Below are 26,957 nucleotides of genomic sequence, written 5' to 3'. Positions count from 1 at the left end.
TAGAAACCTTATCAGTAATTATTCAAAAAGTAAGGAAAGGCATGTGGTAAATATAAACATGGGAGTGATGGAATATAGAACCATAATAATAAAAAGTCAATATGTTGCAATAACAAAAGAGAGCAACAGAAAGCTCAGGTTTTCTATTGGTATCTATGTGCTGTCAAGATTTACAAGATCTTCTCTAAAGGATTTATGAGAGCACCTGGACAAAACTCACAAAGGAAGGGCTACATTTTAATTCATTTGGCAGATTAGTAATGGGCGATATCCCCCAGAAAATCAGACCTAACAAATTTCACTTGAGAGGATTTAGACTTCATATAATCAGAAAAATGACATATGCAAATAGGAACAACTGGAGACCCACACAATATTTTGGGACTAATCATAAAGTGTCTTCCATTTAGATTCTCAAAAACATCTTTTATGAAAAGCAAGAACTTCTGACCATCTCTTTCTCCTTGTTTTATGCCTCATTTGATATTGAGGAAATGTGCATGGTTACTTTTCGACTAAAATCTCTATAGGCATACTACAAAATCTTTAAAAATGCATGGAAGATAACCATTTTAGAGGATTTTTTTAAAATTATAATTTGCTGAGTCATTTTTTTCTCTTGAGATCAGTTAAACAGATTTTTAAAAATCTCTCAATTTTATAACTATAAAGATGTTATTTATTATCAAAAAATCATCTGTATTTCTCTGACAATTTTTGAAAAGAGAGCACTTGACATTCATAATCTGTACAAATAAAAGAATAAGCAAATTAGACAATAGGCATTGATATTTTCTTGGGCTGCTTGTTTTTTGTGGTAACAATGTCATCTGGAAATTTCCCTCCATTATTTTGACACATGATTCTTTTTGACATATCCTGAATAACTCATTCCTTAGGGCATTAAAATTTGTGTCTTCTCAAGATGATGTCTTCTATGTGGGTTTTTTTTTTTTTTGGTCATGTTTAGCTTCTCTTCCAGACTTCAGTTCTATTTGTCATCAATTATGAGATTGGATTGTTATTGAATATATACAAATATGTTCAATTTTTTATCTTTTCTTGTACTTTAAAATTTTTTTTCTATAAATAATCTTGGGATGATCTGGTTTAATTGGGTCTCATGCCAAACAGTGTAACGGCTCAATTTCTACTTTGTTGCTTTTTGTTATTTTGTCAAGTGATGTTGATCATAATTCTCCACCATCCTCCTCTATTAGTTGGATAAATGAGTGTGTATTTCTAAACTAGTGTTATCTTTGGCTGCCATGTCTCTCTGCTTGGCAAGTTGATCAAGCATTTATGGACCAAAATGATTTCTGGGTTGTTTTTTTTTTTTTTATTTCTTAGATGGCAACTGTTATTCATCAAATTTCTCTTAGAAATGGTGGTGATCAAGTTCAATCATTTACTTTAAGGCATTCCTTTTTTCAGAGCCAATAGTTCCATTATAATAAAAAATTTGTTCTGATTAGATTATACAGTGTTTTCTCATTTAACTTTCCTCTAAATTTAGAGAATGAATTGTTTCTATCACCATTACTGAATTTAGTTCTTATAGATTTTTGATTTTGAAATTAGTCTCATGTCAATAATCAATCATATCAAGTTGCCATTAAATATTAGTCAATTTCATGTCTGTGCTCATATTCAATGTTCACTATTTGCAGTGATTTCTAATTCTCTTTTTGGAGGAAGTAGTCATACTTTAAAGGAGTTGGATTTTCTGTGTATTTTACCTACAAGACTTTAGAAAGGGCAAAAGCTTGCAAATTAGTAAACATAAAACTGTAACAACAAGGAACAAAATTCAAGAGCAAAATTCTACTCTCAAAAACTCATGAAAAACTTTTAATAATATTCTACTTTAAAGTTTTGTCTTCAGGGGGAAAATGTTTCAATGATATTCCTTTTAAATATTACTGGTATTTATCAAAAGCTTTCTCCACTAATCCCTAAAACAACATTATCTTGTAAAAAAAAAATATATTAAAACAAACCAACACACTAACCATGCTTAAAAATAAATGCCTCATTCCACATCCATACTTTACCACATCTCTGACAATTTTGTTGTATTTGCTCGTTTCCTGACTCTTAATGATCTCATTTGTTTTTTGTTTTTTCAAGCAAAGATACTGGAGTAGAATTTCTTTCTCCAGCGCATTTAGTAAAAATAAGGAGTGAAAAGGTAAATAAGATTAAGTGACTTGCCCAGACCAGATTTGAAACTCAATCTTCCTGATTCCAGGTCCCAGAACTCTATCCACTGAGACACCTGGCTACCCCTCTGATAATAGGCAGAAGCAATTCTTCTTTCTGATAACAATTCTGATCATCCGAAGAAGGAAGAGTTATCACATACTACGCATTTTCCAAAAAAAAGTCAATTTTAAAGAATACTAGGAACGGACAACAAATGATCCCCTAGTCTAATTCTCTCATATGATAGATAAGAAATATGAGGTTTGGAGAGAAGTAACTTAACTAACCTATAGACATTTGGAGTCAATGCCTCTATTTATTCGTGAGTGGGTGACTCCTCCCTCTTTAAGACTAAAAGCCTCTGCAGTAATAGGACTTAGACCTAAAAGGAACATGAAAAAACTATATAGACTAGACCCTTTATTTTACAGATACAGAAGTAAAGGCTACAGACATATTACAATGAGATACTTCACTGTTTACCTCAAGTTCAAGAAGTTCCAAATTGAATACATTGTGTTCCTTTCCCAAATGGATCCTCTTTCTAACTTCTGATAATATCATCACATGAAGAAACAGAAACCAGGGGGAGCAGGAATAATGCAGGTAAATGAAAGCAGAAATAAATACGTGATTATATTTTGACATCTCCTAGAATATTCTGTTTTCCCAAAATACAACTAACAATTCTTGACTTGCCTTTATAAAGTTTATCCTACAAAAATTGGAGAAAACTAGAGGAACTTTGAATCTGGATCTGATTCTGACCAAGAAGGAGGAACTGGCTTTTGGAGTAGAAATGATAAGAATTCCATCTTGGAATTTTTGATCAGGAAGGAAAATCAGGAGTACACTAGTGTGCATTCCAGCTTCAGGGAGATCAAATGGTTCAGATAAAGTATAGGAAGATTCATCTGAACTAAAGATATCCAGACTAAAATTTTAAGAAAGAATCTCAGTGAAGAGGAAACAAAATAACTGTCTAAAGAAAAGACAAAACTGAAGGTATTACCTATTCCCTTAGAAATTAGGAAACCAACCAATAAATATTAATCAAGTACCCGCTATGTGTTAGGCATTGGAAAAAGTAAAAATGCTGAAATAATTCCTATTAGAAAAGAGTTTACATTTTAAAGGGAGAGACAATACATATATGTGTATACCTACATACTTAACATTTATAAACATATATGTAGCCCAAATAAAAATTAAATTAAAAAAATATACAAAGTTGTTAATTATAAAGATGTTTGGGAGAAAGACCATGGCTGAGAGTCAACTGTTTACTACAAGTAAATTTTATATATATATATATATATATATATATAAATTCTGCTACAAGAGGCAACATGGGAAACAGATAAAGGGCAGACCTTAGGGCTAGGAAGATCCAAGTTCAAACTCTGTTATTGATATATACTAGCTCTAAGTCCATGATCAAATTATTTAACCTTATATAAAGTATCTCAGTGCCCCAGGCAAGCAATTCTTTAAGATCATAAATTATAGATGAGCTGCTGAGCTTAATACAATGCCAAGAATAAAAAAAAAAAAAACAAACAAAATAGAACACACTTTGGGAACATTTCTGAACATTTCTGTCACGTGGTATGAGTATTTATAATCTTCTAATTGTGGGTTTATTTTTCTATCCAAAGGAAAAAAGCTTTCTCCATCACCATTTTTCCTATACCATTTAGACAGTGGTTTTGAGGCATCTGACTGTTGTGTTTTTAAGACATATTAAAGAAACCATGAGAACAAAATCACACAAACTGAACAAAAAGCAGTCATAATACCATGAACGTTATCTTCCAAAATTCATAGTCTAATAAAGTCAGAAATATGAATATTTAATAAAAATTAAAAGTAATAGTTTTCTATACAATATCTTTCTATATATAGGAAAGTGATATTTTATTCAAAATTCAAGCAAATGTTTTAGGATCTTGAAGCATTTAAACAATGAAAAAAAATCAGAGGGCAATAGGATCAAGGAATTCAATACAATAAAACTGGAGCAACATTCAAGAACCTATACTTTCTAATTTGAATGAGACAAAGTAAATCTCATAACTATGATAGGTGACTATTAATAATCTAGAACATGGACAGAAAGTTGTTCATTTTTTAAAATTTTGAACTGTATACATATAGTATATAAAACTTATATTCAATAATCTACCAACCAGGAATATGGAGTTATGAGTCCATTACCATTAACCCTTCTTTTCCCCATCACTAAACAAAAGATTTCCCTATATTTAGAAAGCCCCATCAAAAATTTTCCTATTTTATATCAAGAATAGGTATTTATGTCTTAAATTACCTTGCAAAGGCAGAAAGTACAATGAGACAAACATCTTACAATCTGGAAAGAGGGAAAGTGAAATGGGAATTTGAGGGAAGATGTTATGGGGAAATCACTTTGACATACAAGATGTTTATACAATTAAAACAAAATTATGACCTATAATTTATAAATTATGTCACCTTTGAGAATGGTAACAAAACTTTTGAATTTGAGTGAAACATGCTTAGCATTTAATATAGAAACTATTATAAAAACCTTTGGAGTAATAGCATTGGAGTTTTTTGGAGTGAGGAGAAGTTGAAGTGAAAAAAAGCTATCACATAAATGATTAAATCACATCTTTTAATGAAAGTTATAATGAATGAAAGTAGGCTTCAAAACTTAAAAAGAAATTTCCCAAAGGAAGGATTCACAAAATATTATGTAAAAATTGAAGGAATGGATAGGAAAGACCAGAATCCATCATAAGAAAGAAAAAAAACTTTGAAAATAAATTCTGTTTGGATAGAGTTAAGAAGAATTTAAAAAACAAACCTTAGGGAAGAATGAAGATTAATGATTTTTAAAACAAACTATTAAGTTTTTAAAGAAAAACAATAAAACAACCAAGATATATCATTATAAAACAGAATTGCACAAAATTTAAGGTGCTTTGTCCTTTCTATTCTAATTTCATAATAGCAATTTGGACCCATGGATTATATTTATCATCATCTTAATCAGGAAAAATCTTTTGGATCTTCAAAATTTTTCTTTTAACAATCTAAATCTTATGTTTTTCTCTAAGACAACTTGAATACAATTCTAATTTTATCAATTTGGTTGTTCCCACTACTTGTGCAGATTGAAACTCATTAACATGTGCATCCTGAGTGACTCTCATTAAGATTTTCCTCTATCTTCATCACCTGTGGCCCACCCAACATCCTGGAGGCCATTTTTGTTTCTTATTGACATTATGAAAGTGCCAGTCACATACTCTGGCTACTAATCTGTCATCTGTCACACTTCATTATCTGTTTATCTTCTCTTCTTATCATATACTTCCCCAAAAACATCTTTTAATCTTTTCCTTCTTAGACATTATTCATTGGTTATATGTCTCAACCGATTCACACTCACCATGTATTTCTCCTTTGCTTCATGATACTCAATTTTAAATACTTTTGGGGAATACAGAGTTTCTACTATACATCTTCTTAAAAGCCAGAAAACTATAAGAGTAGAATGATGACATTGAAAACACACACACCCTATATTAATCATTAATTTATTTGTGATAGCCTTTTCTTTTTAAATTTTGAGTTTCAAATCATCTTCCTTCCATACCTTTCCCACCCACTGAGAAGACATGCAATATGATATCAATTACAGATGTAAAATTATATAAAAGTATTTCCACATTAGCCATAATTTTTTAAATCAAGAAAAATAAAGAAAATTATACTTCAATTTTCACTTCGTTTATGTCAATTCTCTCTCTGAAAATGGACAGTATTTTTTCATCATGACTTCTCTGAAACTGTTTTAGATCACTGTATTTATTAAAGTAGCCAAATCTTTCACAGCTGATCATTATAACATTGCTATTACTGTGCAGAGTGATCTCCTGGTTCTTCTCACTCCATATTCCATTGGTTCATACAGATCTTGCCATGTTTTTCTGAAAGGACCCTTCTTGTCACTACCCACAGGACAATAAAGCTCTTTCACAATCATATTTCACAATTTGTTCCCCAATTGATGAGCACCTTCTATATATCCAACAATATCCAATTGTTGCCAATATTAAAAGAGCTGCTATAAATATTTTTGAACACATAGGTTTCTCTTTTATCTTTTTGGGAAATACAAGATCTCGTAGTGATATTACAAAAATTGTGCACAGTTTTATACTTTTTTGGGCCTATTTCCAAATTACTCTCCAAAATGATTAGACCACTTCACTACTCCACTAGCAGTCCATTAATGTATTTTTCTCTATCCCTCCAGCATTTGTGACTTTTGATATGTCAGGTGATTAATGTTGTTTCAATTTGCTTCTAGCTAATCAATAGTAATTTAGGACTTTTTTAATATAATCATAGATAACTTTTAATTTCTTCTGAAAACTATTCATATACTTTGAACATTTATCAATTGAGGAACAACTCTTATTTTTATAAATTTGACTTGGTTCTCAGTATATATTTGAGAAATGAAACTTTTTTCAGAGAATCTTTTGGTAAAAATTTTAAATACTACTTTATTGTCTATGATAACTTAGCAAAATGTAATTTCCCTAATTATCTCTTTTAATTGGAGTCTATGTTTGCTATTGCTTTGTCTGAGATCAAGATAGCTACCCCTCCCTTTTCTTTTTTTTTTTTTTTTAAGTTTACCTGAAGCAGATTAGGTTCTTTTCCAGCCTTTATTTTAACTGTTTCCTTTCTGTTTTAAGTGTGTCTCTTTATAAAGAATATATTGTTGGATTCTGGTTTCTAATCTAGAAAGCTTATGCTTTATGCATGAACTCATTATATTTATAATTATGTTTACTGTGTTTTTCCCTTTATCTCACTTTCTTCTGTTTTTTCTTCTCTTCCTTTTTTTATCCTGTCCAACCTCAAAAGTCTATTTTGCTTCTAACCACAGATGCCACTGATCTTCCTCCTTATACCTTTTTTCCCTCCTATTTTCTTACAAGGAATTACATTTCTATATAAAATTGTGTATGTATATGTGCAGTGTATGTATGCATATATGCAAGCACACTTTTTTCTCACTCAAAGAGGGAGAACCAATTCTAATGTGAGTGAGGTTTAGCATTGACTACCCACCACCTTCCCTCTTTCCCCCATTTGCCCCTATACTGTAAAAGTTCTTCCTTTCAAGCCTTTTTTATGTGAGAAAATTTTCCCTGTTCTACCTCTTCCTTCCCCTGTCTCCCCATAAATCCCTTTTTCACCCTTTCATTTCTTTGCAGGGAGGGAATCATTCCAAACATAACTGAATGTATATTCATGCCATTTGTTTGCATAAACTTCTTTTAAGTGCCCTAATAATGATAACTTCTTGGGAAGAACATGTATCATCTTATGATATTAGAATGAAAAGAGTTTAACTTTGAGACTCTTTCTCTTTGCAGCTTTGGTTGTAGACTCCTGTCTCCTCACACACACTCCTCCCAATTCACACTGTTATTTCTTGGTCTTTCCTGCTATTGTAGCAGTTTTTTTAGACAAAATTTTTTATGTGGCGATTGGTCATTTTTCCAACTTTGATTTTGAACTATAAATTGAAATTGGGTTTTGCTTAATGAGGAACCTAAGTTTCAGACCTTTTTGTGCTGTTTTTTTTTCAAAGCTAGTTGCTTCCAAAGTGGTGTGATGTGGGGAGAGATGTAGTTTCTGCTTTCCTAATTTCTACTCTGGTCTTTACCAAGAAAGGGTCCCTGGTCCCCTTCAACCACAAACACAAGTGTTCTTTGTCTTGGAACTATGACTAGTATTCATTATTCTTTGTGACTAATCTCTAGCACTCCTCTCTGGCCTGGAACTACAACCCAGAACTATGTCAGGGCAATGGTGTTGCCAATCAATGCAAGCTGTACCCAGTGCCAGCAGAGGATCCTTTGTAATATCTTTCTGATCAGTTGTCTGACCCCCTGTTACCAGTTCTGGATTGAAAGCTCCCAAAGCTTCTGCCACTATATGTGGGAAACTCTGGTGTCACAAACTTCCACCAACCTCTTAAGTTTTCTTAGGACAGAAAAATGCCTCAATTTGGCCTTTTATTGGTTCTCCTGCTCCAAAATTTGAGGTGAGGCATTATTTTTAAAGTTTTTGGAAGGGAATGTTGAGGAAGTTCAACTGGGTTGTCTTTTATTTACTATCTTGGCTCCATTCTCCTAAAATGTTCATATTAAAAAAGGTGAGCCTTTTGTTTCCAGAAGTTGGATAACATTAAAAGGAGTTTTGCCATTTTCTGAAAGCAAGCCATGTCATCTTCTAAAATTGTGAATGCAATAATTATACCTTTGTACTGTCAATTCGTGACTAACATTCTGATGTTGTATGTTATTAGCAAACAATAATGAGTTGCGATTTAAAAATTATGCTGAGTTTAAACAACTCTTCAAGACAAGTTTAATTGTTAAAGCATTTTGGGGGAGATGGATCTCTGATATCGTCAGTATAAGAAAATTCCTAGTATACAAACTTCCTTTACTGAAGTAGATAAGAAATTGTTCTGTAATTAAAAATCTTAAAGAATTGTCTAGAATTTTGAGAAGTGACTAGCCAAGTGTCACACAGCCATTATGTGTAAGAGGTAGAGCTAAAACCCAAGTGTTTCTAAATCTAAAACTAATTGTCTACACACCATACAACATTGTCACTCCACTAAATATATTTTATCACCGTAAACACATATATAATTTGTTGAAATTTCCCGTGGGTTTATTCTAAAGAGTCATTTTTGCAATTTTACTATCACTTCTAGATCATCATAAGTACACATGATGAAGGCCTGAATCAAGATGCTGACAGTGTTAGCAGAGGAGAAAAGGTTAAGTGTAAGAGATGTTACAAAGACAAAGTAGAGAAACCTTTGAAACAGATAGGATATAAGGACTAAGTTAAAGTGATGACATCTAGATTGTGAACATGAGTGATCTGGAGGAGAATGGTACCCTCGAGACTTTAGGGAAGTTCTAGAAAAAGGGAAGCAGAAAAAAAATGAGTTCAGTTTTGTTCCTATTAAATGTGCAATGTCCAGTTCAAGATACATAGAAAAATAAACTGCTGGATGAACCCAAGCATATTCATTTCTTGGCCATAAGTAACATCAATAATAGCGTCAATAATAATGCTTCAATATTCAAGACTTATGATTTTGATAATCCAGCAGTAAAACACACACACAATACACACACACACACACACACACACACACACACACACTCACATACACATATGATCTAAATTCAAATTTTAGGTTGAGTTAAGAATTCCAGAGGGAAAAATAGTTTCTGTTTATATCATTTTATAAGGGTTTTTGGCTATTATAATAAAAATCCTTTGTATAAACCAGTAACATTCTATTAACTCAATTTTATATGTCATATGAAGAATAAATGCATTCTTTTTTAGAATATATATATAATATATGTAATTAACACATTGCAATAAGTAGAGAAATATTAAAAACTTAGAATAATAAAACAGACTGCAGTGAAGACAGAAAGAATTGAGGGTCATATGAAGTTCAAAAGAGTCTATATTTAATTTATATTAACATCTTAATTTGTTTTAAAAGTTCCTTTAATAAGAAATCTAAGCTCACATATTCCATTCAGTTATACTTTTTACTTTTGAGATGTATTCAGATGGCATTGCACTGCATTTATTAGGATGTGATAGCTATACATATACCCATGGTCTGTTACTGCAAACCCCTGATAAAGGCTTGATCAAGCAAAAAATCTTAGAAGCTGAAGAAAGTTATTATTTTCCTGTAAGTGATTCTAAAAAGCAAACTATCACATTGGTCTTCCCTCTTTCCCACATCAATGGTATGGGTAGGCTAGTAAAACATAAATACAGTTCATAGGAAGAATAACAGGATTTCTGAATTTTGTAGTAAATAAAAGTTCCCAAGATCATAGCTCTATGGTTGGAAGAGACTTCACTGATTATATAATTTGCATTTGTCATTTTAAAAACAATAAAACTAAGGGTCACAGAGATTAAGGAAAATGTAATAATAGATATAAGCTATGTAGAAGGGAATATCTTACTCTTTTATCTGCATTCCAAGACTATTATGTAATAGGTAAGCATTTACCAATAAATGCTTATTGAGTTAATCGCTTGCCCAAGGCCACATAGGAATGACTGAGCTAATTGTTAAATCCAAATCTTCTAATTCCAAATCTAGCCTTCTTTGCATAAAATATAGATAATTTTTTTTAATTTGCTATTTGTTTCACTATTTAATAAATAGCAGGGGAAAGTGCCAGTAGTCATAAAGGTTAATTGGTCAATTAGGAGAAATGTGACATAATATGTCCCTGTGATAAAATCCTGGAATCACATTCACAACATTTGTTCTAATTGTGGTTGGTATATTTTTTTTTTTCCTGAGGCAATTGGGGTTAAATGACTTGCCTGGAGCCACACAGCTAGGAAGTATTAAGTGTCTGAGACCAGAATTGATTTGAATTCAGGTCTTCCTGACTTCAGGGCTGTTGCTCTATCTACCATGCCACCTAGCTGCCCCGCGGTTGGTATAATTTTTGTTATCTCATAGCCATCGCAATCAGAAGCCCAAGATTAATCACTTAATAGTCTACCTAGTAGATACTTAACTAATTTTGAAACCATTACTTTATCTTAAACAGCACAAATAGACATTAATCATGAAAAGATAAGTTTTTAACCAAAAAAGAACTTTGTTGATTAACAAAGGTTTGGCTAAAAGAAATACTTAGGGAACATGAATGCAATTGGTATGAGCCAGCTGTCAAAATAGGGTTATTCATGGATTTTACTCCTTGGTAATATTACTTGGCTAAAATATAGTGTTTACTTATCCTAAAAAGAGAAGTTTTCAGAGTTCTAAAACTGTAAAAGGTCAGAAGTGATAAAAGCTTAGGATGGGCTATTATGAATTTTATTTAAAAAAATAAACTTTGATATGCCGAAGATAATCAAACAACCCATGGAAAAATCTTTATTCCAAGTCCAAAAGTAGTCTTTTCCAGAAAAAAATTTCTTCAACTCTCTCCTTAATGATTTAAACAGCCATTTTTACTCTTTTTTTTTTTTTTCAGAAATATATTCTCAGAAGGAGCTAGCATGAAGAAAAGCAACCTTTATACTGGAAGCCACATGCTTGACTGCTATATGGGCTTAAGTTTTTTTATTTTGTTTTAGAATTAAGCTAAATTAATTTTTTCTTAGAAATATAAGAGATATATAATTAAGATTACATTACCTTTTTAAGTTCATATCTGAAAGTGGCTTTCCTAAAATTTAAAAATGGTTACAATCACTAGCCATGTGTAAAATAAATAAGTTTAACTGTGACAAAGGCCTACTAGTATGCTACTTGCCCTTGCCCAAAATTATGAACATATTTTTCTGGTGCTTGATATAAAATTTTACTTCTAAGTCAATTATTTTGGGAACATCTATTATAGCTTCAATTTTTTCCTTTTATGCTATGTTGTTTATAGAAATTTATACTTCAGTCCTGAGAATACACCTCTCTACTCTTCTTTATATCCTCTGACTTGGTAAAGTTGGCTTTACAGTTTTTCCTAGTTCTTATGAAAGGAAAATTAATTTTAGAAGTTCTGAAAGTATGATTTCTGATTTTCAGGCCTTCTCTAGTAGAAGAGTCTTGTGTTAGTAGACTCTGGGAACAGTTATATAGTAATAGAGGATTACTGGAACATACTGTTTTTTAAAAAGTTTTATTATCTAATCTTACTAATTTTCATTTGTTCCTTTTTGAAAAATAACTGAGCAAACATTTCGAAACACAAAAATAGATGAAACATTGGTAGAATCTGTTTCTTTAATGATATTAAAAACATGAAACATATAAATTATTTTGGTGCAATTCTATTGAGAGTGAGTAGGATTGTCCAGGGTTCTTTCTACTTAAGAAACCTGGTATGTGCTAAAAAAAAAAAAAAAAAAAAGCTAAGAATAATGAAGGTGAATTTGCTTAGCATATTACTGAAAAGGAACTGACGCAAGTATTTTTGTAAAATTATCACAAAGGTGATAAAGGCTAGGCCTCAATCAAAATGAAACCATTGAAGACCTTATCTTTAAAAAGCCAAGGTCTTCCATTTCATCCAGGACTATTTCCAGTTGTCCTACTTTATGTCTGGCCACTGGACCCAGAGGGCTCTGGAGGGGAAAGTGAGGCAGGTGACCTTGAATAGCCCTCTCTTATTTAAATCCAATACACTTGCATGCCCTGGTATCACTTCCCTGAGCTAGCCCTCAAACTGGAATTGGGTCAACTGGAAGACTTCTTCCCTCCCTCTTTTTTTCCTCTTTTTCTTCCTCCTTTCCTCCCTCCCTCCTTTACTTCTTTCCTCCCTCTGTCTACAAGGTATCATGCCCTTACCTACAAGATGTTCTTAAAAGCATTTTTCCCCTCTCTTGCACTTCTGAACCCTCCCAAAATATCTTGAGGTTTATTGGCTAGATTTCTTTCTTAAGGACCAAGTCTTAAACCAAAACCAATCTGATTCTAATTGGTCACCAATAGGTCTTAGATCACATTTGGCCAATGTTTGGGTCCTGATTGACTCAGATTAAATGTAAATAGCAGTCACTTCTACTTTGGCAAGAAATCCTGAGAGTCTTCTCCCAGATTATTTTATTCATTTAGATGTGGGGGGAACTAGATGAAAGAGGAGATTCTTTGCTTCACTTGCTATCTAGCCTAAATCACTGAATCCATTTCACTTACATGTCATGGTACCACCTCTCTAATGTATGATCCTCTTCAAGAATAAAGGACAAACATGAACCACCATAAAGATAAAAGAAAATCCACAAAGAAGAGTAACATAACTAGGATGAAGAAAGGTCTAGTGATCATGGTATACTGGGATCAAATGAATGAATTATGGATTTTTAAATTGAAGAGGAGAAGACTTACAGGGACTACCATATCTGCCTTCAAGCATTTGAAAGGTTACTATGTAAAAGGAATATTAGATTTGCTTTGATTGGTGCCCAAAAAGAGGGAAAAAGACTGGAAACAACAGATATTAGTTGTAGACTTCATCTAAGAAAAATCTTTCTGGTAATTAAAGTGATCATAACTTACTCCCATAATACAGGACTTAAGGGAAAGGGTAGACAGCTGAGCTCCTCCAGGTGATATTGAGGAATTTCCTAATGGGTTATCAACTAAATGAGATGACATCAAAAGACCCTGCCCACTCTGAAATTTTATGTTTTGTTTTCCTGAGAGATACAAACAATATTGCAAGATTGAAAGATGACTTCATTAGCAATATAACATTTGAGTTTGAGTGTTCAAAATATTTTGACAGAGAAGTTAAAGATGTATATATTACAAGTAGAGAGAATATTATGCACAAAAACATGTAAGTGGGAAAGTACAGGATATATTATGGGAAGAGAATATGTCCCTGTAGGGCTATAAGTACAAAAAAAATCTTTAATGGGAGATAAGGATGGGGATATAGATTGGAACAAAATTTGAATAGACGACAGTTAGAAGTTTAGGCTTTATTCATATAATTTTTTCAAAGTTGAGAGAATTCAACAACCATTTATTCCAATGCAATCTTTCTTTTTCTCCCTGTCAAGATGATTTCACCTGCAAGGAAATCATCCAGACTTTATTTGAAAACCTCCAAATGGAAAGGCACTATTTTCTAGATGGTCTTTTTCATTTTGGAACAACTCTTAAGTGGGAAATATTTCTTTGGATCAAGTCTGTATTTCCTTCTTTACTACTTTCATCCACCATTCCTGGTTCTGCTCATTAGGGCCAGTGTCTTCTCTTTCACATGACAATCTTTCAAGTACTTGAAGACAATTAACTTGCACTACCCTCCAAGTCTCCTCTTCTTCAGTATAAAACATTCCCAGTTCTTCTATGTGATTATAATGCCATATACTTGAGACTCTTCAAAGGAAATACACTAGAGTAAGGAGATAGTGGAATAATTTTGTATAGGCTTATGGAAATTCAGGAAGTAAAAAAAAGAAGCTTGAAAGAAAGGCACTGGTAGAGAATCAAAGAAGGAATAAAAAGCAATATTGTCACAGGAATGTATTATAATGCTGTCAGAAAGTGTAAATGCATAGGGAATCCCAGAAACAAATTACAATCCTAGTATTAAGGTGTTTGATAAGCAATGAGGAATCACGAAAAATTCTTAAACAGAAAATTGAAATGACTAAAACTATTTTAGGACAATTTTTCTTAAATCAAAGCTAAGATTAGAATAGGCAAACATCAGGGAAAAGAAAATCAGAAGGCAATTTGCAATATTCATCCAAGACTTAGGAAACTCTAGTTCTATTGGCCCTGTCACTTCCTTCAAGTTATCATATTATATACAGTTATTTCTTCCACTTCCTTTCTTCTTTACTCAACATGTCTAAAACTGAACTCATTACCTTTCCTCCTGACATTTCTACCTTCCCAACATCTCTCATATACAACCTCTTAGTTCAAACATCAATTATCGATCACCTAAATAAATATAATAGCTTTCTAAAGTTTCTCATCACACCAGGTAGTCTTCCACCATATTGACAAAGCAATTTCTTTTAAGTACACTTCTGACCATGTCACATCCTACTCAATAAACTCCAAAGTTTTTTATTACCTCCAGAATAAAATATAAACTGCTATGTTAAGCTTTTAAAGATCTGCACAACTGACCCACTAGATGGTAACCTTCTTCCTAGAGGGCCATATAGGGTCTTTTCTCTATACTTCACCCAGGATACTCCACCTCTCATCTCTGTGCCTTTGCATTGTGGATTCCCCATGCCTGTAATATATTACCCCTTCATCTTATCTCAAAGGGTCTTTTTTTCCCCTTTCTTTAAGGTGCAAATCAGACACAATATTCTGAAAGAAGCCTTTCCTATTCTCTTAAATGCTAGTATCCATCCTTCTCATTTGACGCTATATTTAAATACTGTGTAACATGTAATATATATGTATACTTATTAACTTTGTAATTATGTTGTATATATCTCATATGCAATTATTGTTTACCCCATTATCATATAAGCTCATTTAAAGTAGAGGTTTCATTTCTTGTACTTCTATTCCTAGAGTCTGGCACATTGCCTGATATATAGTAGGAACTTTATAAATAGTGAATCATTGATTGATATTGAGTTTCAAAATCTTTATTGATATTTTGAGTTATTCTGAATGGCATCTAAAGGTCCTTTCAGCTCTGCTAATCTACCATTATAGATCAGGAGAGAGTTCCTATGAGCCTGAATTTTATAGAAGTGACAATAGGAAGAAAATGGAGGTAGATGTAAGCAAAATACTAAAGACAGAACTGACAGGACTTAGTGACTGATACTCATTTAACTGATAAAATGGTGATGGCATTAACAGAATTGGGAAAGTTTAAAAAAAGGCGAGAAGATAATTAGGGTTTGTTTTTTGGGGAGGGGTTCTTTTTCTTTTCCCCTATAACTATATGACAAGGTAGGCAACAATAATAGTAGCTAAGTGATCCAATGAACTTGGAATCAAAAAGACCTGCCTGAGTTCGAATCCTGTCATAGACACTAGCTGTATGAATTTGGATAAATTTCTCCTAGCCTCAATTTTCTCATTGGGAAAATGGTGATAATAACACCTATCACATAGGGTTATTATTAGGATCAAATAAGCAGATATATGCAAAATGCTTAGTAAACTTTCAAGAGCTACACATTAAATATTATTACTATTATCAATAACAAGCATAATACCCTGTTGGTTATAAGAGAATCTCCACTGTATGTCTTCACTCATTCTCTCTAGTGTCCCTGACTCTGATAGTATCACCTAGAGAAAGAGGAAAACCAGTTTGGGGATATAGGAATGAACCACATATTTGTGGTCAAATCTTGTTTTTACATTCACAATATCATTCATGGCCATTATCTTCAGGCACTAATTCAGGCATTCATTATCATTCACTTGGACTAATGATTTGGCCATCTAATTGGTCAATCTGACTCAAATTTCTCTTTATTCTCATCCATCCTCCATTACTGCCAAAGTAATTTTCCTAAAATGCAAATCTGATCACGTCAACTCTTGCTACTCAATAAATTCCTGTGGCTATCTACTTCCTCTAGTATCAAATATAAATTCTGTTTAAAACTGAAAGACTTTCACAACTTGGTCTCTCTTTACCTTTCCAGTCTTCTTATATTTTATACCTCTTCACCACACCATAATATAACAAAAAATAACCTAAAAAGAATAAAAATTAGTTCATTCAAAGAAGTCTTTTGTTACTTTTAGAGTAGCTATTTATAGAATTGGTTATATTTAAATAAACACAAACTAGTATGAAATTTTTATAAATACTACATATATAATTAAGTGGCTTATGGTCTGATGGGCACTCATTGAAAGTATTTTTGGCCTTTTAATGAAAACAGATTCTCATTTTGTAGGTTAACACCTCCTTTAGTCTATTAACCAAAATATAAATTACAACAATCTTTTAGCTGAAGCTTCATAGTAATAAGCTATTAGCATCTGTCATTTTCTTAAAGGACTCCTTTTTAATTATTTCTTTATTATGCTTTACCTAAAACATACAATTCTTCCTTTGTATTTAGGGACTATACTACAATTTATAATTAGGGAAATTTAATTAGGAAGATAAATGCACAGAAATTTGAAAAGATCAATCTCAGGTTATTTAGTAAGTATTAAATTATAGTAAAAATAATAACATTTAAAATCCAGACTACAGTTTTGGAGTGTAAAACCTCATGTTTACATGGCAAATGTGATTAAAAGAATTTTGAATTTTTAAAAATTTTGACATGTGACTTGATATTGGAAATTCCTTCATACCAAGGCAGAACAGCACCTCCTCTGAAACGTAAATAGTCTTAAAGAGTTTCTGAGGGCACTGAAAAGTCAAATGACCTAATTATAATCCTAGAGCCAATAAAGAAGAAACAGGTCATCCTCTGAGGCCCAATTCTAGATCTGCTATACCAAGCAACACCATGTATATTATCTAAAGATATTTTTTCCATAAAACATGACTACCAATGCCTAGGCTTGCAGGTTATCATGAGTTTTCAAAGATTATGTCAGAAAAACACAAGGTTTAAACAAGTAGTATGTGTCCTATCATGTTAGAAAGGTGTCATCCACTCCTTAGAGATAAATCTACTTGTCTCATTCCTTAAAGTCCAGCCTATCTGTGCTTTGAGAGACTCATCACTAGACTGGCCATAAGGTCATGAACTTTTCAATCACAGAAATTCATAAAGATGATCTACTAAGAAGTTGCACGTACACTGTTACAAGAGAGACCCCCGAAATAAAATCACAGATCTTTAAAAATAGTTTCTTAAAAGGTAGGAATTTTTGATATTCCCAACACCAGCATTATAAATGGTTCCATAAAAACTTTTATTTTAAAAAAATCTGCAGTGTTCTTAAATTTTTAATTTTTACTGAATAATAAGATTCTTGCTTACTATCCAGTGACAGAGAGAATAGGAAACCAGTGACTGAGAAAAGAAGCTGGAAACTCTCTAAGGTTATAGATACCAGTCATTTAAGTCACAGATGACAGAGTCTTCATATTCACCTTTTCAAAATGTAGTATAATTTGGCCAGTTTGGATAGTTTCTATACATTCAATAGCTCTCCAAAGATACATGAGATAAAGGTAGATAGTTAAATTACAATTAGTACATCCTGTTTCCCCAGCACTGTCAGACCAAATAACTTGTGGTCAGACTTATAGTGCAAGTCTATGAAAGCAAGGTATATCAACAAGGATTAGCCAGAGGTTTAGAAGTGAGTCTGTCAGAGTATGAAGATGTAGTGGCAGTCACATCCTGGTTACAACTAAAGGACTATCCTCAAATATAGAACAAGTATCCTGGCTGAAACTTAAACCAAAGCTAAAGGTGAATACCTGCAGGGTCCTGACATAGGCTACTAGAACCTTTTCAATTCAATGGATATTTTTGTCAGGACCACTATGTGAATGAGATGGTGATACGCACTGGATTAAATCAATGAGATCTACTCTACAACCCCATGAGTGTACAACAGATTAAGAGAGATTAATTTTTGCAACATTAATATTGAGAGGCAGCACAATTATTACTAAAAGATAACATGATTTATATTGACGTAGCACAGTAAAGAGAACTAGCCTCAGAGACAGGAAGACTGGATTAAGTTAAGTTCCATTTCTGACATGTGTTTAAACCTGAGCAAGGTCACCTAGCCTCTTAGTGCCCTACAGAATTCTAAAAGGATTGGCAGAATAGTTGCCAAATCTGCATTAGTGGAAGGAGTCTCCTCATCTGGAGTTTTCTCTACTAATGAAATTATAGATCTGGATGTTAAATTTTTTTAAATCACATATGATAAGCAATTATAATTGGGAATTATTATCCACTGACTTAAAGCTAAGCAAAGTAGCAGAGTTGCTCATTGTGTAATACACAGATCATGCAAAGTTTTAGCATAGTGACTCAAATTGGCCAGCTCATATCCCTAGACTGGGAAATACTGTAAACTTTCCAAAAGAATCTATTGTCTTAATGTCCTTTTGTGCTCTTTTGGCACCAGATCTCTACATATAACATTATCATAGTACTTAACCAAGAGAAACAATATTTCTTTTTGGTTGCACATATATTATTATTATTATGCTTTTTTCTTTGGTTTCCTAACTCTAAACTCTTACTGTGATTCCTCAATCCACCCTCATCCCCTAACCCAGGCCTCTATAACCCTTTTTCTCTTATGTTCAGGGTAAGTCTGGCATCAATATTTTGTCTCAACTTAGCTGGAGAGCTAGTTTAACAATTGCCTGATTTTTATACTTCCAGTTTATTCTCCATAATGCAGTAATTAGTTTCAGATGAAACCAGTCATTCTGATGATGCTAGGAATAAAAAGAGGCATCTCTTGTTGCTCTTCTAATTACAATTCATGAATTGGGGTGCTCTTGTGATCCCTAGCAGAGCCTTTCCATCTACCTTTGACATGACAATTTGAACCTCAATTTTCAGAAGGATATGAAATAATTCACAAGACTTATGAACAGAAAAATTTTCTCGGTTTAAGTTTATGAAAAATGTTCTAAAGTTCCTTTTTTTTTTCTACCATTCTTCAGACTGGAGACACTGGAGCTGGCAAGACATGTTACATTCTCTGGATGACTTCTCCATCAAATCTCCTAGCTATCTTGACTAGCTTTCTAGCACCCTTTTCTCTGTTGTAATTCCTAATTAGAATATAAGCTCCTTGAGGGTAAAGGTTATATCACGTGCTTATGTTAGCATTTCCAGCATTAAGTAATCTATATAATGGAATAAACTTGTGATTTAATTGGTATAGGAAACTGCGTCTACCAATGCAATTCAGTCTCTGCTCGGGAAATAAAGTCTCAGACTTGCCTGAGAATCATTAAGTGTGATGCCTCACACCAAGGGCCATACAAACCAGCATGTGCTAGAATAGGACTTCAGACAGAGGTCTCTCTAGTCCTGAGACCAGATCTAGGTTCACAAGATCATAGTGACTTTCAACCAAATATAATAAAGATACAATAATAAAATTATTCTTAATATATTTAGTGCTATGTCCTAGCAAGCATGAAGAAGTAGCCAAGAGTAAGCCAACATCTTCTTTTTATATGGATGAGCCCTCACTGGGCTACCAAGAACTAACTAGTGAATATTAAGAAACTTTGCCAGTAAACCACTGAAGGATATGGAGTAAATCATAGCAAAAAACTGTTGCTGACAAGTATACAGAGAAAGTATAATAGAAATCTTTTCTAAACAAAGGTAATAAAAGAGATAGTCAACAAATAACAGGCTACATATTACAAACATAGCTTTTATCATGGTTTCTCTGCTCTCTCCATCTCTGCATTTTAACAACTTTTTAATTCATTAAAATTTCATAGAAACAATTTATATTTGTTCTAATCATCACCTCAGGTCACCACATTTGCACTGTAACTTTTATGTTGTACTTTAAAAGTATGAATCACTTGATATATCTCCAGAGACCATATTATGAATACTTTAGTGCCTTAGAGAGTTTAACTACTTAAACAGAAATTAACCACCTTTGTGCTTTATCACATACTTTGTACCAGATTTCTTCCCACTCATCTTACCTTCACATGTTTGGCCATCTGCAGAAATGGAGAAACCTTGTTCACAGATGCAGTGAAAAGAACCATCTGTATTTAGACATTCTCCATGAGGACCACAGAGGTCTTTTTGCTCACATTCATTAATATCTGGAAGTTAAAATGAATTGCAAATGGTTAAAGAATTTTCTTCCATATTTCAGTGACATCAGACCCTATTGTGACTGATATATTTAGAAAAATCTCTTAAAGCAATGGTCTAGAAATTTCCTTTTTTTCTTTTAACTTTAAAAATTTTATTTTTAGTCATTACCTCCAAAAAACAAATATAACAGTACAATAACAATTACTGTGTATACAACCATGAGATCAAAGTATTTTCAATTTTACACAACCATAATAATAATGTTTATTTACTTCCATGTCTTCTTCTGACTTTTTTATTTCTGTATTTTTAACACTGCAGCTATTACTATTTTTACATAATAACAGTGTATGTAAAGTCACTTTAATTTTGTTCTCCTTCTGTGGTTTGACTAAATTGAATTTATTTTGAAACTGAACTAATCTTTCCATAAGACAAGTCACAATGTAGGAGTTACATTATCATGAATTCAACTACATACTCCATTAAAGGGTGCCAAATCTATGGAAAATATTTACTTGACAAAGAATGTTTTATTTCAAAATAGATATGTTTACAGAAGAATTATTTTGCATTTTCAGACACCAATGCACCAATTAGACTTATTCGGTCTGTTTTGCTAGTAATATGCTTTCAATGTGAGTGATTATCATCTATTCAGCCTGGATTCTGAAGTTCAACAAAAAGTGTTGACGATGTATGATGTGTTTTACAGAATTAATGCTGGGTTATTTATGTTCTTATCAAATTAGATATAGCCTCAAAGCAGACTGAGAATGAGCCCCATACAGGCTAGATATGAACCACGAGATAATAGAGTCAAGAAAGCCACGAGAGATATTGCTTCACCACATGGTCTCTCTTATATTAATCTATCTTTTTTCTCTATTCCCTAAATATGAGTGTCCCCAAAGTTCTAAACCTGGCCCTCTTCTCTTATTTCAATATAATCCCATAATTATCATCTTTATTTGGATCACTTGTAAGTCAACATGCCCAACCTTATCTTCCCCCTTAGCTACATTCCTATATTCACACATGTTAACTAAACATCATCTGTTGTCCCACTCTTACTTAAAATTAAAATACCCTAAATATAATTCATCAACTTACCATACTACCCAGATTACATCCACACTTATGAAACTCAAATGAAACCAACAACTTCCTGTAGTTACCATTTCTACCTTGTATCTTTCCTCCTAATCTCCAAATGAAAGATAGCATAGTACATTAAAAAAATACTGAAAATAAGTGGACATACCCTTTATTACCTGGGAAACTTTAAGTATACAATTAACCACACTAGGTCTCAGTTTCTTCCTTTGTAAAGCAAGAATTGGACTAAATGACCTTTAAGGTCCTTTCAAGCTCCAAATCTTGATCATACACATACAAACACATACATGATATATCTTCAAAAATGTGAATATACTGACAATTTATTATTGGCACTATTCTATCATATTTAATCAATTGTTAAATCCCCTACTAAATGCCTGATTTATGCAATTAGGATACAAAAAATAAGACATTCCCTAATTCTGAGGGGCTTACATACCACTAGAGAAAATAATATATACATAGAAAATAAGTGAAAGATACACAAATACAAAACAATTTCAGGGAAGGGGCACAAAAAACTAGTGGAATAACAAAAGATCTTTTGAAAAATGTGACACTCAATCCTTAAAAGGAGCTTATGAATTCCAAAGTGGGAGAGAATGACAATTGAGAGAATTTCTAGTATAGGGAACAACTTGTGCTTAGGCACAGAAATAGGAAATGGGATGTTGGGCAGAAGGTATACAAGTGGGCTAACTGAGCTAAAATTCAGGGTATGAATATCTGAAAAATTAGACTGGAGCAGGACTAGAGAGGCTTTAATAACAGAGTAAAGGCTGTATTTTATTCTAGAGCAAGGGTCTTAACCTTTTTTTGTGTCATGAATCCCTTTGGTAGTCTGGTGAAATCTATTCCCCTCTTTATTGACTAGTGTCTCACTTGAAGGAAGTATTAATTTTCATTAGAAATTAGTATAAAAGAGTGGACACCCAGGCATCTAGATGGCTCAGTTGGATAGAGTACCAGCCCTGAAGTCAGGAGGACCTGAGTTCAAATCTGGCCTCAGACACTTAACACTTCCTAGCTGTGTGACCCTGGGCAAGTCACTTAACTCCAATTGCCTCAGCAAAAAAAAAAAAAAAAAAAAAAAAAGATATCCACACGTACACACACCTTCTCTTTTGCTCCTTTCCACACTCACAGTGATCACATTGGGTGTATGAACTTCAAGTTAAGGAAGTCTGTCTTAAGGGAAAAGCCACTCTTACTAAAATCAGTGAGGATCTCCTTTCTATCAAATCCAAAAAATCTTTGTCCATTTTCACCCTTTCAACTTTTTTACAATTTTTGAAATGAAGTGTCCTAATGTATCACCAAATCAGTCTCCAATATCTCTAGCAACATTATGAATACTGCCTTTATGTGTTTGTGTATACACATATATATTATTGTTTTTTTTTCTCCTATATACCAGGAGAATATGTTACTAAATTCAGATAACAGAAACATATTTGTCCTGAGATCTTTGTTCTTCATACAATCCTTTATAACATTGTGACCAGATGTTTCAAACGTCTGACACCTCAAATTAAAGCAGCTAAGATTAGGATGTTAATGTATCAGATTCAGAATCTTATCCTTGTCCTGTAATAAACTTCACGAAGAAGATCATAGGATACAGAGTTGAGATGATGTTTAGTTATCAGCAAGTCTAATGCCTTATTTTTAAACATGAGAAAAGTGAGGTTTATAGACCAAGTGACTTACCTAAGGATAAACAGATACTAAGTGAATGGTAAAGGTGAGATCTAAATCTAGGTCTTCCGATTTCATATCTTGGGTTTTCTCCATACACCACCCAGCTTTCTATGATATAATGACTATAAGTGCCATTTACTTGACAATTCATAGAAGAACAGAAAAATTTTCAAGTTGTCACTATTTCCCAACATACTCATCCTGCTGTTAGAGCTCAGTACTTTTTCCTGTACCCTCCCATATCGTTTTATCTTAATTAAAAAAGCAAGCCCTGGTAATCTCTTGCCTGGGCTACTACAAATTCATTCTTGCTGCTAACCTCACTCCCTCCAAGCACTGGCTAACTTTTGTTTTCCTTCCAGGCATACTGACTACACCACACCTCTTTTTCAAAGATTTTAGTTTGTTTCTCATTGGTTCATGGATCAAATCCAAGTTCCCCACCCTTTATTCAGGGGCCCTTACAAAGTTACCCTACATTTTATTTCTTTCATTTTTTTTTCTTACACCTTAGTGCAATTCATTAAAAATGTCAGGTATTTATTCTGATTTAGGTATAATAGGCATAGAATTCTACAAGTCTTTTTTCTCTATTCCCTAAATATGTTCTTTCTTTTTTTTTTTTCCTTTTCTTAAATTTTGATGACAGGAACTGCAAAAGAAATCTAAGGGTTTTTCCAGGAAACTGCTAACAAAGATCAGCCTGGATATCTTGATCTAGAGAAACATATGCATTCAATTTGGGTTACACTTATTGAAGCATTTCTAAATGAGTCTTGCTAGTAGCTCTGAGCTAAAAAACAGACTGTATTTAAATTGGGTCTCATTCAGCAATCCCAGATTCCACAAAACAACAGAATCTTGAGTCAAGTCAAAATTTAAAACTCAAATAGATTCAGAATTTCAGTTTGCCTACCACATTATTAACACGAGACAGTTAAAACACCTTAAAATGTGATCATCATTTTAGCAATGACAGACATTGTTTCTTTCTCATTTTATATATGGAGTGATTGAGGCACAGAGTGGTTAAGGAATTGACCAGTATCACAGACCTAGTAAATGTCTAGGTGAAATTTGAAAGTGAATCTTCCTGACACTTGATTCATTGATTGACTTTCATCAAAAGGTCATCACTTCATCACTTCATCAAACCTCATAATTAATGAGAGAGAACTACATAATCAATCTGCTACTCATGAAGGACCTTATTCTTTAAACAGATCTGAACTAATTAGTGTGTACTGAATGTATATAATATTTTTATTTTTCCATAGAAAATTTAATCCATTCTGGAAATTACTAATAACAAATATAGCAAGAAATTTTTAAGAAGTCAATTTAACAATAACCTGAAGTTCCTAACAATTATAATAGTTAGCTTTTATATGATGGCTAAGTGACACAGTAGATAGAGTGCTAGGTCTGGAGTCAGGAAGATTCATCTTTCTGAGTTCAAATCTGACTTCAGATATTTAATAGCTTTGTGACTCTAGGGAGGTCACTTAACCCTGTTTGCCTCAGTTTCCTCACCTATAAAATGAGCTGGAGAAGAAATGGCAAAACACTCCAGTATCTTTGCTAAGACAACTCTAAATGGAGTCATGAAGAGTTGGACGTGACTGAAAATTGTCTTGAATAAGCATTTATATATAGCAAATTTAAGGTCTGCAAAATGTTTTACATAAATTATCTCAGTAAATCCTCATAGCTCTATTCGAAACTCACTATTGATAGCTAAGACAGAGAGATTAATTGACTGCCAGGGTTACAAAGATAGTAATCATTTTTTTGTTTATTTTTTTTTGAGATTGAGTATTCCCTTGCAGCATGGAAATTTGGACTTGATGCTCCATTTTTGACTGGGGCCAGATTGCTTCTCCTTAGGCAGCAGCCTGGTGGTCCCCTCTCTGCCAACACACTCTTGGCAGTCTACCATATTGGTGTCAAACTTAGTATTGACACCCTATCAGGTTTAGCTTTATGGCAGCTCAGAATTCCCAAATCCAAAGAATCTACCAACTTGAACAACCCTCATTAAGAGGGATTATAGGACTCTACCACCACACCCAAGACAAAGGACAGGATATGAACTCAGACCTTCCTGACTGAAAGGTCATTACTACAGAGTGTGTCACCTACTTGCCTAAATGAGACAAGAATAATAATAATAATAATAATGGTGAGATAGACAACTGTTTGAAATTTCCTATCAAATTAAAGACCATAAAAGAATATACATTCTGCAAAAGACAGGTGATTAAAAATGACTATATGAAGATATTGGGTTGCAATATAGACCATACTTAAATGTTTATAGAATTCAATTGAATTGATTTGATTTGGAAGAATAGAAAATATACTTGAATGGGGATTTTTATGAAGTACCAACGAGGAAAGTTTAACTGAACAAAGAAGGGGGGATAAGGAGAGGGAAAGGAAAAAGGAGAGGGAAAGAGGGAGAAGAGATGGAGAAAGAGAAAGACATACATAGACAGAGTGGAGAGGGAGAAGGAAATGATGGGAGAGGAAAAGGGAAAAAGAGACAAGATAGAGAAAAGGAGGCAGGAAGGGAAGGAAGAAGAGGGAGAGAGCAAAGGAGTGCACACTTGGAAGTGGCAGTGGGGAACAAGAAGTATGCCATCTCTCTAGCTCAGTATGTTGTACGAGTTATAATAGAAATAAGATGTAGGTTCTGTATTTTTTGGCATTTCTGTCTAAACTAATGTTCATTTTGTTAACATATGAAAGCATGTCTGAAAATATATTTCTGTAAATTTACAACTTAAATGTTACCGCTCTATTATTTTAAAACCATGCAATTTGTCTGAAGAGTTGGAAAGATGGAAGTAGTCATTTTAATCTAGTATCACATAATGTTATGTGGAATTCATAAAAATATTGGTGAAAGTTCAACAAGGAACATAGTCATATATTTGATTCTTGGGATATCTGTCAAAAGTGGTTTGGAAAGACGTAAACACCCTGAGAGCAAAAAAAAAAAAAAAAAAGCTTTAAAAAAAGTATTTTATACTTTCTCTAAATCCTTAGCTCTTAGCACAATGTCCTGTACACAATTAATTTGCTCAACAAGAATTTCATAAATGTCAGGACCCATGCTAGATAGTGGGGCTAAAAAGACAAAAATGAAAATATACTTTGTTCTCAACAAGCTCACATTCTATGGAAGGAAATCACACTTCAAACACCAAGTAGCTGTGTGACATTGGATACTTACCTTCTCTGTGATTTCATTTCAATAAGCTTACAACCAAGAGGGAACTGGACCCAAAGACCCCTTAAAAATTCTCTTCCAGTCTAACTCTACCATGTACATAATATATATGTACTTACATAATGAGTATATAAAGAATAATCAAAAAAGCATTTATTAAGCACCTCCTATGTGTCAGGCTGGAGACCATTAAACATACAGTTTAATGAGAAAAGATAATAAACAAAAAGAACTAGGAAAATGAGGTGAGAAGGGGATGACACCAGGAAATATCTTGTGGAAATGAAACCAGAGCCCAGAAGTCCAGTTTCTTTCCTCCATAATGAAAGAACTGAGAGAAATTTGA

The 26,957-nt window shown here is 33.0% G+C and overlaps 1 protein-coding gene across 2 annotated transcripts in view; it reads right to left on the bottom strand.

Moving 5' to 3' along the window:
- LTBP1 (latent transforming growth factor beta binding protein 1) overlaps positions 1–26,957 on the bottom strand; it is a 439,704-nt gene that overhangs the window by 60,253 nt on the left and 352,494 nt on the right. For both annotated transcript variants that reach the window (XM_051976131.1, XM_051976132.1), the window contains exon 24: positions 20,433–20,558. In XM_051976131.1, the coding sequence (XP_051832091.1) occupies positions 20,433–20,558 (126 nt within the window). The remainder of the gene's footprint in view (positions 1–20,432; positions 20,559–26,957) is intronic.

Source organism: Antechinus flavipes, chromosome 2 (assembly GCF_016432865.1).
Source record: "Antechinus flavipes isolate AdamAnt ecotype Samford, QLD, Australia chromosome 2, AdamAnt_v2, whole genome shotgun sequence".
Classification (NCBI taxonomy): Eukaryota; Metazoa; Chordata; class Mammalia; order Dasyuromorphia; family Dasyuridae; genus Antechinus; species Antechinus flavipes.
This window is presented reverse-complemented; position numbering and strand designations above follow the sequence as displayed.